The sequence below is a fragment of the Colossoma macropomum genome, unplaced genomic scaffold (genome assembly GCF_904425465.1).
Source record: "Colossoma macropomum unplaced genomic scaffold, Colossoma_macropomum, whole genome shotgun sequence".
Classification (NCBI taxonomy): domain Eukaryota; kingdom Metazoa; phylum Chordata; class Actinopteri; order Characiformes; family Serrasalmidae; genus Colossoma; species Colossoma macropomum.
In genome coordinates this window covers 29,826,917-29,840,795 of record NW_023494804.1, presented here as the reverse complement: position 1 = coordinate 29,840,795, position 13,879 = coordinate 29,826,917, and the positions used below count along the sequence as shown (strand labels likewise).

The 13,879-nt window shown below is 39.2% G+C and overlaps 2 protein-coding genes across 4 annotated transcripts in view; one reads left to right on the top strand and one right to left on the bottom strand.

Annotated features, from left to right (window-relative positions):
• The first annotated feature begins 641 nt into the window (after positions 1–641).
• On the top strand, positions 642–8,425 carry exosc8 (exosome component 8). Its single transcript, XM_036594316.1, has 11 exons — positions 642–738; positions 994–1,030; positions 1,836–1,899; positions 3,671–3,744; positions 3,830–3,875; positions 3,959–4,064; positions 4,910–4,955; positions 5,054–5,150; positions 5,231–5,351; positions 7,874–7,980; positions 8,224–8,425. Exons 1-11 carry the CDS (start codon positions 722–724, stop codon positions 8,340–8,342), a joined length of 834 nt encoding a protein of 277 aa, XP_036450209.1. The 5' UTR covers positions 642–721; the 3' UTR covers positions 8,343–8,425.
• Positions 8,358–13,879, bottom strand: part of supt20 (SPT20 homolog, SAGA complex component) — a 24,407-nt gene continuing 18,885 nt past the window's right edge. For all 3 annotated transcript variants that reach the window (XM_036594313.1, XM_036594315.1, XM_036594314.1), the window contains one exon: positions 8,358–9,206. In XM_036594313.1, coding sequence (XP_036450206.1) covers positions 9,054–9,206 — 153 coding nt within the window. In that variant the 3' untranslated portion in view covers positions 8,358–9,053. The remainder of the gene's footprint in view (positions 9,207–13,879) is intronic.

The window sequence follows — 13,879 nt, the reverse complement described above, 5'->3', positions numbered from 1 at the left end:
TGGCACGTTGAGTAAATTCTTTGACGTGAATCCACTGAACCCTTATTTTGTAATTGTGTATTCTCTTACTCGTTCTGGGTCGATCTCTTTTTTTTAGACCTGAAGAGAAAGATTGGTAAATAAATCCCCCTCAAAAGCCACTGTTTTATATATTTTTTTGATGATCTTTTGATGACCACCTCAAATGAATGTTTTATAATAAACCTGATCATAACAATAGCTAAATTTTATATACATAAGATGAAATCTGCCAGAAAAATACCTTCATACATCACGTTTGTTCGCACAGATCTGTGTAATTACATTTCTATATTAGTGAATTGGCACCAGCAGCAAAATAAGAAATACTGTAAATCCGTTGCTGCGTTAAAGCTTTTCAATTTTATTTAAATCCCAATGGTATTCTTTTTGTTTCTGTTTTTCTTTCTTCTTTATTTTTTATTTTGTTTATTCTGGGACGTGAAGGCTGTAGTGCATCCTATTGTTATGCTTGTTTGTATGTATATGGTTATATACTTGAAATAAAATAAAAAAAATAGAAAAAGTTATGGATATCTATGATCCATACTAACCCATTCATTTTAGTCTCGGGGCGCCCTCTAGCGTCTGACAAGCCCAGAGGGCGTTCCTGAGTGGCAGCTCTCCTCTCCCCACGCTCTCTGGCCGCGCTGCTCTTCTCCCCACCTCATCCTCCTTCTTCACGTGGTGTTTTCTCAACATCATGGCGGCGGGTTTCAAGTAAGTGCAGCAGAAACGTTTCTCTCCCCGAACTGATGAAAGTTGTTTACTGCCGTTCTGTGTTTTGGCGTCGGCGGCTGTAAATGATGGAATATAAACAAGGCGATAATACGCAGATAAACGGACTTGCAGGTCCAGCCAACTGACCTCTCGCCGATTTCAGACTGTTGTGGTGTTTAAACTGAGAGGACAGGTGGTGATGATCATCTGTCGGTACTTCTGAATTACTTTAATTACTTTCTCCTGTTTTGTCAGGACTGCAGAGCCGTTGGAGTACCACAGGAGCTTCTTGGTAAGTATTTCCAACGGGGGGCAATTCACCTCCTTGTTTCCACTTTATCAGCTCCACTGACCATATAGTTTCACTCTGTAGCTCTACAGTTACAGACTGTAGTCCATCTGTTCCTCTGCATACTTTGTTACCCTGTTCTTCAGTGGTCAGGACCCCCATGGACCCTCACAGAGCAGGTACTATTTGGGTGGTGGATCATTCTCAGCACTGCAGTAACACTGACGTGGTGGTGGTGGTGTGTTAGTGTGTGTTGCGCTGGTACGAGTGGATCAGACACAGCAGTGCTGCTGGAGTTTTTAAACACTGTGTCCACTCACTGTCCACTCTATTAGACACTCCTACCTTGTCGGTCCACCTTGTAGATGTAAAGTCAGAGACGATAGCTCATCTGCTGCTGCACAGTTTGTGTTGGTCATCCTCTAGTCCTTCATCAGTGGTCACAGGACGCTGTTGGCTGAATATTTTTGGTTGGTGGACTATTCTCAGTCCAGCAGTGACACTGAGGTGTTTAAAAACTCCAGCAGCACTGCTGTGTCTGATCCACTCACACCAGCACAACACACACTAACACACCACCACCACGTCAGAGGTACTGCAGTGCTGAGAATGATCCACCACCCATATAATCGCTGCTTTGAAATACTGGTCAAATCTGAACATACCTCTCTGTGGGAATTCTGAAAGCTGTGCGTGTGTGATTGAACAGCTGTGGCAGTGATGGATTCATCTGGATATCTTTGGAGTACTTTGCTGTAGATTCACGTACGCCCCTGTATAAAGTGCAGTAATGCTTTTCTCCACACAGAAAGAAAACTGCCGGCCCGATGGCAGAGAATTAGGAGAGTTCAGACCCACAACACTAAATATTGGTGAGCATAATGTGATTTCTATGGTGTACATATTATTATATCCCTGCTGTCGGAAGAAAACCTCGTTTTTCAGTTTTTCACATAGTCTGAAAATGCCTGTGACCCTTTACATTGTGTGTAAATTTCATGAAGAATGGACCAAAATAAACGGCCCAGAATGGCTTGGTAAAAAGTCTGGTTCCATTGACTTACATTAAAAGTAAAGTAGGTTTTTTCTCCTGTAAAGTTACCATTTTGGAGATACGAGGTTTCTTCTGACAACAGCGTTGTATTTATATATTATATGATTTGAATTCCATTTTGATGTAGGCCTGTATTTAACCTAAACATCTTCAGTCAAACTACAGGACGAAGAGCCGACGGTTCTGTGGAAGCCCATTCCTACCAGGTTTCTGGCAGCAGCATGTCTGTATTTTTCACTTAGTGCTGCAAAATAGTTACGTATTTTCTAATAATAGTGACATCTTAAAAGCATGATCTGTTGTCTTAAAAAGTTGACTCAGTAACTTAAGTGACTTTTCTCGAATTTGACTTGAAATATTGACTTAACCCCCTATTGCACGGTGTTGTCCATATGGCAACAATTATTTTATCTCAGTTTTACTAAAAAGCAGTAATATAAAATCTGTGTTTACCTATTTAAATGTGGAAAAGGGGTCTTTTACTTTGAAAGGACAAATATTGTATGATATCACATGATCAGGAATTTTTATGATGTTGTTATTACCATATATTCCAAACACCAATTGAAACTATTAATTTACAACATTTGTAAATTTTGAGTCGTATGTTTCATGAAGTATAAGTTGGATTTGTTTGGTCTTGTTTTCAAGAAAAGGATGTTTTTAGAGAAAAAAAATATTTTATGGTGCTTTTTTTTAGATTTTATGGTGCTATGGTATGATTGTGCATTGTTGCCATATGGCAACAATTTACCAAATACCCCACTTTAAAAGTATCTTAAAATATTTCCATTATTTAAGCAATTTTAAATAACAAAAAGTAATAATGTCTAAGTCTAATAATGTCTAAGTAATAATTCATGCAGTAGAGGGTTAATCTCAAAATAATTGCTTAATTTCTTGAGATTTGATGAAAGTCTGTCACAGTAGAATCATAATTTGTTTGTGATTTTTCAGTAAAGTACTTCTTTAGGGTAGGGCTGGGCAATATGACAATATCCATCATTATCGTGATAAATTACATCACAGTGTGTCACAATATGCTTTTCCAAGCATGTCGTGGAAATGATCAGTACTTAAACACTTCCCAACTACACATTTGATTAAAAAGAGAGATAAATTAGGCCTGTTTACTTGAGTTTAGTGTAGCATAGTATCTGAAATGTTGAATGCAAATTATTGTATTCTTAGTATCTAGTAGTATTTCGTGAAAGTGTGGCTCCACTTTGTCTGTTCTGACTAATCAGATGTCAGAAAAAAATAAATATTGACATATTGTGTATCGCAAAAACATCTTAACGTATTGTGATATGTTTTTGCTATATCGGTCACCTCTAGTTGAGGGAGAGCTTGTCATTATATCAACATGTTAAGTCAGCATTTAAAGAAAAGTCATTATTCTGACAGTGAGTGATTATTTTGATAAGTATTGAGAGCTGGTGATTATCAGAAGTCAACTACGTCAGAATTTTGACCCGCTGCTGCCAGAAACACAGCAGGAATGAACTTCCATGATGTTCTGCGTCACCAGTCCTGTATAATTACTGCGGTGCTGTGAGGTTCACCGTCCAAGTGTTCCTTATCTGTAGGTTCTATTAGCACAGCTGATGGTTCAGCGCTGGTGAAAATTGGAAACACCACGGTCATCTGTGGCATTAAAGCAGTGAGTAGCATCCTGTACTCCTCAAATAAATACCCCACATCCCTTCACAGAAAAGTAACACTGACTCTGTATGTATAAAAAACAGGAATTAGCAGCGCCCTCTGCTGACGCTCCTGATAAAGGATATATTGGTAAGTGTGAACGCATCATAATTAAAAGTCCTCGGTTGTGATGCTGAATGAAGTCTGAGCTGAGTTGCCTTTTTGTGCCTCAGTTCCGAATGTAGACCTGCCTCCATTGTGCTCGTCCAGATTCCGGCCTGGACCGCCGGGAGAGCAGGCGCAGGCGGCCAGCCAGTTCATTGCTGATGTCATCGATGGGTGAGACGACTTACTTTGCTTTCCTCTCTCTATTTAGTGTCTGTTTAGTTAGTGATTCAGCTCTGTGGTCTTAATCCTAGTAATAGGGTCACCTGCACCACACATTTCCAAGTTTGCTGTGGATTAAACTGGAAAATTTCTGCACTGTTTACATCTTAACGATTGAACTAAGTTATTCAGTGTTTTAATTTGAAATGGCTCATCGTAGAGAAACTGGCCAACTCTGCTTCCTTACAGTGGTGGTGACAGAAACTGAGGGTTGCAATGTCAACAACACAAATATAGTAATTTTATTTACTACCAAAAACATCTACTGAACCCTACCTGTGTCTTTTAAGTTTGTCCATATAATAATGAAAATGGTAAAATGGTAAATTAACTGGAAAAACATTTTTCTTTTGGTTACTATTTTGCCTTACAACGTCCTGCATGTACCTCCACCGTGCATGTCTTTTATAAAATACCTTGTAGCCTTATCTCCAGTGTATAGTAAAACAATATCTCAGACATCAGTGTATTTGTGACCATTTCATGTAATAACTTTGATCTGGAGGCATTAAATTCGTCACATGTCTGGCTCCTGTCACCAGCATTGGAATAGTTATTAATGCAGAATTTTTCATAAATTGGTGGAGTTCCCCTTCCCTTACAAGCACTTCATTTTTAAAATCCAGTGTGCTATAGCAGCGATCCTGTAGGACTGGGACTGAGAAACACTGATTTATACTATCTATATGTCTATAAAAGTCTTTGGTCAGGAACAGTTTTATGTATATTTGCTCAGTATTTTAGATTTGATATGTTCTTGAAGGTAAATGAATAAACGGTCCATTTGCTAATTACAGCTCTCAAATAATAAAGAAAGAAGACTTGTGCATTGAGAGGTCAAAGGTGAGATATTTCAAGTGATACTCTAAATATTTTCTTAGTTTGTAAGGAAGCTTTGAGACGTAGTACTCTGAGTAAATGTGTGCGTGTGTGTGTTTCAGCTGTGCTGGGTCCTCTACTGCGATATCATGTGTTTGGACTATGATGGGAATTTACTGGATGCGTGTGTGGTGACCTTACTGGCAGCTTTAAGGAACAGTAAGGAATGCTGATGATATAACTCTTATATAAATACGTTTACCCATCAGTAATCAGCTGTGTTGTTACCTTCTTTGCAGCCCAACTTCCCACAGTCACAATCAACAAAGAGACAGATTTAGCAGAGGTTGATATCCAGCAAAAGAGGCACCTACAGATCAACAAGCACCCTGTTGCCTCTTCGTTTGCTGTATTTGATGAGTAAGCCTATTTCAATTACATTCAATTCAGTTAAATTCACAGATTTTTTATACCAGCGTTTCTCACAACCTGTGGTCCATGAAGCACCAACTAGTGGTCCATGGTCCTGTACTCAGGAGGAGGCAGCAGTTCGTAGTGGGCTGGTAACGGCACTTTGTCATAAAAACACGAGTGGAAAAATAAAAACCGAAGATTTTTATAACCAATATAAACATTAACAGAGATGCTCAAATAAAAACATCGCAACTGACATCTCTGCAAACATACGGTTTGTTAACATAACTGCAGATTTTGATTTCTGTGAACTGAAATAGCCACTCTGGTCTTTTTCAGGTCCTGATTCACAGGTTTTCAGTGTGAGCAATCAAGAAAAATAGTATTTTAAAAAAAGTTGATTTTAGTTTTTCTGTGGGCCGCTATGTATATTAAACACATACTCTAGTGTTTTTCAGCCTAATCCTTTCTGCCACATATACACCAATCAGGCATAACATAATGACCACCTCCTTGTTTCTACGCTCATTGTCCATTTTATCAGCTCCACTTACTATATAGGTGCACTTTGTAGTTCTACAGTTACAGACTGTAGTCCATCTGTTTCTCTGATAGTTTGTTAGCCCCCTTTTACCCTGTTCTTCAGTGGTCAGGACCCCCATGGACCCTCACAGAGCAGGTACTATTTGGGTGGTGGATCTGCTGGAGTTTTAAAACACCTCAGTGTCACTGCTGGACTGAGAATAGTCCACCAACCAAAAATATCCCTGACCACTGAAGAACAGGGTAAAAGGGGGCTAACAAAGTATCAGAGAAACAGATGGACTACAGTCTGTAACTGTAGAACTACAAAGTGCACCTATATAGTAAGTGGAGCTTATCATCCACCCCTACTATATCGTACCAGATGCTAGCGACAATGATTTTGACATGTTTCACTGTACTTAGGAAAGAACTCATAGTAGGAACCATTGGACAGCTACTAAATTTCATGAATTAACTTTTGAAATGCATAGCTAAATTGTAATTAAAAGTTTAATATGTGTCTTTTATGTCGTGTATACAACACATGACAGAATTATAGCCCAGGGGTCCTGAAGATCCAGTGTACAGCACAGTTTTATGATTATCTTGGCCTTAACACACTAAACATTTAGCAATTCAGCAATTAACTGAGGTTTTAGACCTGGAGTTCTAGTAGGAACATCAGCAAACTGTTCGTGACCTGTGTTATACTTTAACAATACAAGTCTTAGGATGCGATAGACATGGAAGGATCTCTTACCAATACTGTTTTTATGAAGTTCTCAAATACTGGAGCAACACAGCGAGAGGAGTTCGTTACATTTGCCTTCCCAGAGGTTCTCTGGTATCCATGTGGAATTGGGAGGATCCTGTAAAAACTCCATCTACAACACTACAATGCTAACATATTACCACAAATTATTCTCTCTGGAAAACTACAAGAAGGAACAAATTTTATGAATTTACAGCTAAAATGCACAGATATCTCTGACTACTACTACTGAATGACTTCCATCATAAATGTGGTTGTCTGTCTAAAATCGTCTCTGTGCTACAGATGAGGTAGACTGGGATTAGGTTGAAGAACAGTGGAGTGTTAAACTGCATCTTACATATTTAAGATCCCTCTTAATGGGAATCTAGTACCAGCTGTTCCCTCAGTCACAACCCCAACCATTGTAAAAGAAACTCAGGTTGGAACTAGGCCTGGACAATTTGGTGAAAATATCTAATTGCGATTTTTCCGACTAATGCAACTGGATTTTAAACTGTGATTTTTTTTTTTTTAAATAAATTGAGATTCAGGCTCATGATTTATTTTGGCCAAGAAGACCAAAACATCCAAGTTTTTTGTCTTGAGGCTCGACCCCTGAACGCAGTTTGCCAAACTGCCAGTAAGTCGTGGTTGTGGTGTCACAACACATGGAGGTTTGGTTGCCACTCACCTACAGGCAGCTCACAAACTCTTATTAGGTTCCGTTTCCCCTCTTAAAACTTAGAACAAATGTTTTTGCTAAATGTACACACTGAATAAAGATGGTTCTTTAGTAAAGATAAATGGTTCTACATAGAACCATAAACACTCAATGACTCATTTATATGCTTGAAAAGTTCTCTGCGTGGTGAAACGGTTCTAAAGATTGATGGAGAATGTGTTGTATATGGTTCTATATTGCACCAAAATGATGTTCTATTGTTACAAGCTTGACACAGCAACAATAGCAGAACCCTTTTTGGTGCTGAACCATATACAGCACATTCTCCATCAATCTGAAGAACCATTTTACCATGCAAGAACTTCTTAAGCATGCAAATGGGTCATTGAGTGTTTATGGTTCTATATAGAATGACTGTCTTAACATCTTTTTTCTTGCGATTTGAAAATTGCAGGTTTAAATTACGATATCGATATAAAAACGATTCATTTTTCAGCCCTGGTTGGAACTGAATTTCATAACTGAAGTCTGAGCTTGTACTGAAACCAGTCTCCACTCTCTGTGCAGTACGGTGATTATAGTGGACCCGACAGCAGAGGAGGAGAGCCTGGCTACGGCGATAATAACTGCAGTCACAGATGAGGACGATCAGCTATGTGCTTTCCACAAACCAGGTGAGAACAGGTGGCCATGTCCCGGACAGGATTTATCCCATAGTGGACACGTGCATCCTAATCATGGATAGTATAGAGGTGAATTCTGATTCTGTGGCATGACCTCGTTGTAGATGAGAAGCACTTAAAGGAACTGGCTTGTAATTCACTCAAATCTAGCAGGCTGAACTTCTCCACAAGCCAGACAAGCTTCATAAGAGCAGTGCTTTATATGACCGACACTGTGACTTGTTCCTTATCCAGGAGGCAGTTCCTTATCGGCAGAGAAGCTTCAGGACTGCATAACCCGTGCCGTGACGCGGCACCGAGAGATCGGCAAACTCATCGACAAAGTCACAGAGAGCACCAAGGCATCGAAATGAACACAAGAAGACGTCTTTTATCTAAAAGTTGTATTTTTCACTGTCAATATATATTTCTTTTTTTTATCACAATAAAACTGCTGACAAATACCATTTACAAAACTTCTGCCTCAGTGTTCAGAAATGTCTTCTTCCACACCCCTGCTCCTGAATTCTTACCCCCCCCCCTCCCAATAAGAATATACATAGACTGCCCCTTCGGTTCATCGAAATGCCATTTTAAAATGTGCTGTATAAAAACTGCACATGAAATTGCATGCTGGGAGAATAAGGCCCGTCCCTTCACCATCCAGCCTGCAGAAAATTTCTCACAATTTGTTCACCAGCAGAGTTTCAGGCACGTCCGCAGGACTCTCTTTAGGACGCGTACGACTGTCTTTAGAATCCGTCATTGGGCCAGCAGGCTCCCACAGAAAGGGACGTTAGGAAGAAGGAAAATGAGAGCGTTCCTAGAGGACTCTCATCTCATATCTCTTTCTTTAAAAAAATATGATCTTAAATAAATGTCCCAAGCTCTAAAAATCCTTGTTCAAAAGTACATAATCATTTGGCCTGAAGTCGAGTGGATACACCACGTCCTCAGCTACAAAGTCAAAAAAAAAAGAAAGAAAAGAACGTGTGGTTGTCACAGTCAGTCAGGAAAAATGCTGACCAAGCACAGTGTCTTCCTCAGTGAAAGGCGTGTCCTGGATGAGTGGATCGAGCCTGTAGTCATGATTTGGGGAGGGGCTGGGGCGTGCTGCGTTTCCTCTTACTTCTTGGTTGGTTGGCGGAATGTTGCCGTGGCAGCGTTGCCTGAGCCCCCGCCCCCGCCGCCATAGCCATTTGCTGCTGCTGCTGCATTTGATGTTGCAAGAATTGCAACTGCATCCAGAAAAGAGAGAGAGGCATTAAGTTTTGTGGCCATGATGCTACAGTCTACAAAGTCTCCCCTCACAGCCTGCCATTCCAATTCACTTTCCCTCTTTTAGGAAGCCTAGAACTGAATCCAACTCTCCATTCCGAGTTTTTAACATGCCCTCACTACCTAGTTGCCTCACCACCTGGAATTACGTACGTAGCACCTATATTACACAAGTAACGACTCACAGGTCGGGGAGGAGGGGCAACAAGGAGCTTGTTTTTAGATAGGAACACACTAGTCACTGTTTTAACAAACAAACTTTGAGTAATTGCTTTGTATGGTTTAAGCTTAGATTGAGAACTGTGGTGCTGTTCTTTTTTTGTTGTTAATTCTGTAGCTCTTGCCAACTTTACATCACCAAAGTTACATCAGAAGTCAACAGTTTGAACATAGCATATCAAAAATGATAGTTTTTAAACATTAAAGTGGAATTTAAATAGTTAAAATCATTTAAAGTTATTCAGAGTGGACTGATGTGGAAAGCTCTGTCCTAGAGAAACCTGAAGATCCAGAATTGTTCACAGTGTTTCAAGAGCTTAATGGCCCTAAAAGCTACCTCACAGTAAGGTTTAACATGAAATGGATATTAATACAATGCCTGGAGCCTCAGACACTGCTTTGTGATAGTTATGCGATAACATTTTGGCCTAAATGATCATTTTTAATAATACATTCATGGTGGAGAGGTACATGCAGGGTACTGTAAGGCAAAATAGTACCCAAAGAAAACTACTTTCCAGATGCACCACCATTTTACCATCATCAAAATTACATATAAAAACTATAAGATGCCTAAGTTTACTGGTTGTTTTGGATAGTTAATATAATGGCTTTGTAATTTTTTTGCAAATCTGCAGAAGTTGGTAGGTTTCTCTACAAATAACCATTTCACATCAAACCACTCAAAGATTTTGTTTACATCTCAATGATTAAATTATACAGAGAACTGCTATAAAGTTAACAATCTCATTTGGTCATCTAACAAACTTCACTAAAGGAGACTAGTGAGTCCAAGTCAACGAGGGCATGTTAAAAACTACAGAAATGAATTAGGCGCAGTGGTTCTAGGTCTTCTCTCCTAATCTAATTGTTAACCGGGACTGTTTACATCCATCCCATTATTAGCTGCCCATAAAGTGTGCAACTGTGAGAGGAGAGCAGGCTGCTGTATTTACACGCACATGATCCATGAAACATGACTGGTGAGTTAGCAGAAGCTGGATGAGGCAGAGGGAGCAGAGGATGAAGGCTGGAGGGGTGGTGACTATGAGACAGAAACAGGAGGACCAGGGGATGAAGGGAACACATGAGGGAAAGGAGGAACAGTCAAGCAGCACCAGTGGCACAATAACTCTGCCAAACAGCGCAAATCAGCGTTACATTGCTTTGAATTGTGAAAGGAGCGCGCACACACACACACACACACACACACAAACGCGCGCACACACACACACACACACACACACACATACACACACAAACGCGCGCACACACACACACACACACACACACACTGCCCTGCCATGCTCTTTTCAAGCACAACGAGTGTCAGTAAGTCAGCAACTTCAACTCCTATCACAGCTTTAGCCGTTATTGCATTTGCGTACAGGAAAGGAGTCGGGACAGTTCAAAGAAAGGAATAAATAGTTTTCCATGTTGAAGCATAAAGAAACACTAGATTCCTGTGCATGTAACAGTCAGCCTCACCCATCAGAGTGAATCAGCGTATGGGTCATTCTACAGAAACGTCCACTTTTCCATCTCTCCATAGGAGTCACTGGTGTTACTGATCCTCATTGGTGTTACACATAATAAAGGTAACACCAAAGACATTTTAATGAAAGATGCATTTTACAAAATACCTGCTACAGAGCATCAAACCACATGTTGTCAGTCATGGAATATCCACTAAAATATGGAATTTAATCCATTTGTGTTCTATTTTTTCACAATGACCTCAGAATGAAGTCGGTCACACCAGTGACTTCAGCTAAAAGCTTCATATGAAATCATGAGCTGAATGAGAAAATATCTGATAACTGAAAGACACAGTGGACTCACCATGAGCTTTTCTTCATAGAGCCTCAGAAAACAGATAAAAGGAAGTCAAGTGATGTCATCAGTGTGACTTTTATTTCAAAATAAGAGACCCTGTGACAGGACTCCTGGGGAACTTTCATTATATATTTTATAATATTTACAAGCCATTTGTTTTCTTGGTCATTTAAATCATATATTCCATAGTCATGTATAGATTATTGTAGTTAAAATTGCAGAAAAATGTTTTGTTTACTTCAACATATGGCCTCAGCCTTCACACATGACTGTGGGGACGAGCTCTTCTGTGGTGCTTGGAATTCTATATGATTGATTTAAAAACCAATATTGCTAAATTGAGGCTCAAGAAGGTGTAATTGTGAAAATAACATTGTTTTATTTTAAAATATAAATAAATTGTAACTCTAGTTTTTCCAAGTACAATATATCTGTAAACGCTAGGGACACAAAAATGGACATTTCTGTAGAATGACCCATAAATGATGCATATGAATAGGTGTTCATAATAGGTGTTAGAAATATATATATAGATATATAATTCAGGTATTTGGCATAAGTTTTCCAAAATGTTTATCCTCCAAAAAAACAAAAACACATGTTTCTTGAACAGTTGGTGTTCAAAACCAGGGTGCCACAAGCTCTACTTGAATGTATTATTGAATGACTCAGGCTTGGACAGGCGAAAAATAAGTCAAATATGGTAGGAAAATCCCCTGCAAAGGTCACAGAGTGTCTATGAAATACAAATATCAAGAGGGAAGCCATGGAGATGTTACTAAAGCTGTCTTTGTGAATGACAGTAGCAGATGCTGCAGCTGTGTGGCACAAGGCATTCAATCTGTACAGTGGACACAGACATCTTACATATCAGACCCATTTTTTGGGGAAGGCTTTACGAACTTCAACTCAAATTCAAAAAAGGTAGTTCCAACAGATACAGTGCTCAAAAGTAAAGTCGTGGGACAACTTTATCATCATTTTTTATTATTTCATTTGCTGATGTATTATAGAAATTCTGTCTTATATTCCAAACGCATAATTTAGCTATAACTTATCAATCAATAATTGGGGTCCTACTGTAGAATAGCAACTAGAAAACTTTCATCTAACCTCACATTTAACTTCAAAATAAATGATGATACACAATTTTAAATGTATACAAGTTCAAACCAGAGATTTCCACACAAGTATTGAATAAGCAGTAGAACCCGAGAGGGAGTGTGTTATCGCAAATAACATCACGGCTGTGATTTGGTCGCCGTAGATCACCACAGCCGTGATGTTATTGGCGATAACACACTCCTCGAGTGTTCTATTGCTTTTATACAACAGTTAAATAAATACATAAACGCGGCATTCAATGTGTTTTAATGTTTGCAGTTCCTTCCGCCAAATTATAGTTCTTAAACAAGCAGCTTGTTGCTACGTCAGAGTAACGAGCTCCGCCCACTCGCTGCTCAGTCTGCTGTAAGACTCGCCTTTTGAAGTACGAACTGAGCCATAAAACTGCCGCAATATCAGGTTTAGCTCAGTTTTGTCAGTTTTTGCCAGATCAGTATTAATGTTGTTTTGTTCCAGCCAGTCTGTAAAGCATCTTACAGCCCATTTAGTTTGGCGAATGGTGTTGGGTTCATTTCTGGCTGATTCCAGGTTGTTCAGCTGTTCTTCTGTCACAGCTGCCGACCGAAAAGCTGCTCAGTGGTGATGACAGTTTGGGAATTTAGTGTCGTCTCATCTTCAGAGTCTGACCAAATCGGTTGTCGGTCAAATGTGATCTTAAAAGTGTCCATTTTCTGTTTCTGGCAAAGTAAGAAGTAAAAACGTTCAAATGGCCTGAGCGTCTCCTACAGCTGTCAGAGTCGAGTGTAGCAGAGTGATACAGTGTTTGTGAAAAACCTGTGATGTTATGGTGAAATATCAGCACGGTTAGAACGCTTCTCAACCAATCAGCTCGCGTGGCCGGAACTAACTGTTGTATAACTTTCTGTGAAAGTTTAAAAAAAAATAAAATAAAATATTGCTTTAGAAAACGTTTTGAATCTTTCATAAAATATGGTCTCAGGACGTCTGTGAGAGATACACTGTAAATTCCAAAATAAAGCATGAAAAATGTACTGAGATCTTGGAGAGAGACAGAAAGTGTCCATCTGCATTGCTTTGACCATCAAAAAGAGAAAAATCCAACAAACTAGATTGAGCATGAGTGCTAACTACTGCACTCCCCACCTAGAAGGCTTCAGACTGTCATCCAAAAGACAGGATATGCAGCAAAACATCCCAAATAAACCCAAATAAAATACTAAGGTAAGAGGCACTAATGTTTGAGTACTTCTACTTGCCTTATTTAAGCTTTCAATTAATTATCGGGATCATTCAATTATCGGGATAATTGAGTTTCATTCACTAAACCTGGTTGTTATTGCTGGTTTTGATATCTTTTCAGATTGATATATATGAATAAATCAATTATATCTTCAGTGTGGAAAGAAATAAACGGGACTACTTTTGAGCACCATATTTTAGAACTAGGAAAAAAAATAACGTTCCAGATTATTTAATACTACAGTAGACTGGC

Bases quoted from the DNA above. Each gene is read 5' to 3' on its own strand.
- exosc8 (XM_036594316.1), top strand. The intron at 1,900-3,670 runs GTGAGCATAATG...CCTTATCTGTAG, and splicing joins ACCCACAACACTAAATATTG to GTTCTATTAGCACAGCTGAT. The intron at 7,981-8,223 runs GTGAGAACAGGT...TTCCTTATCCAG, and splicing joins ATGTGCTTTCCACAAACCAG to GAGGCAGTTCCTTATCGGCA.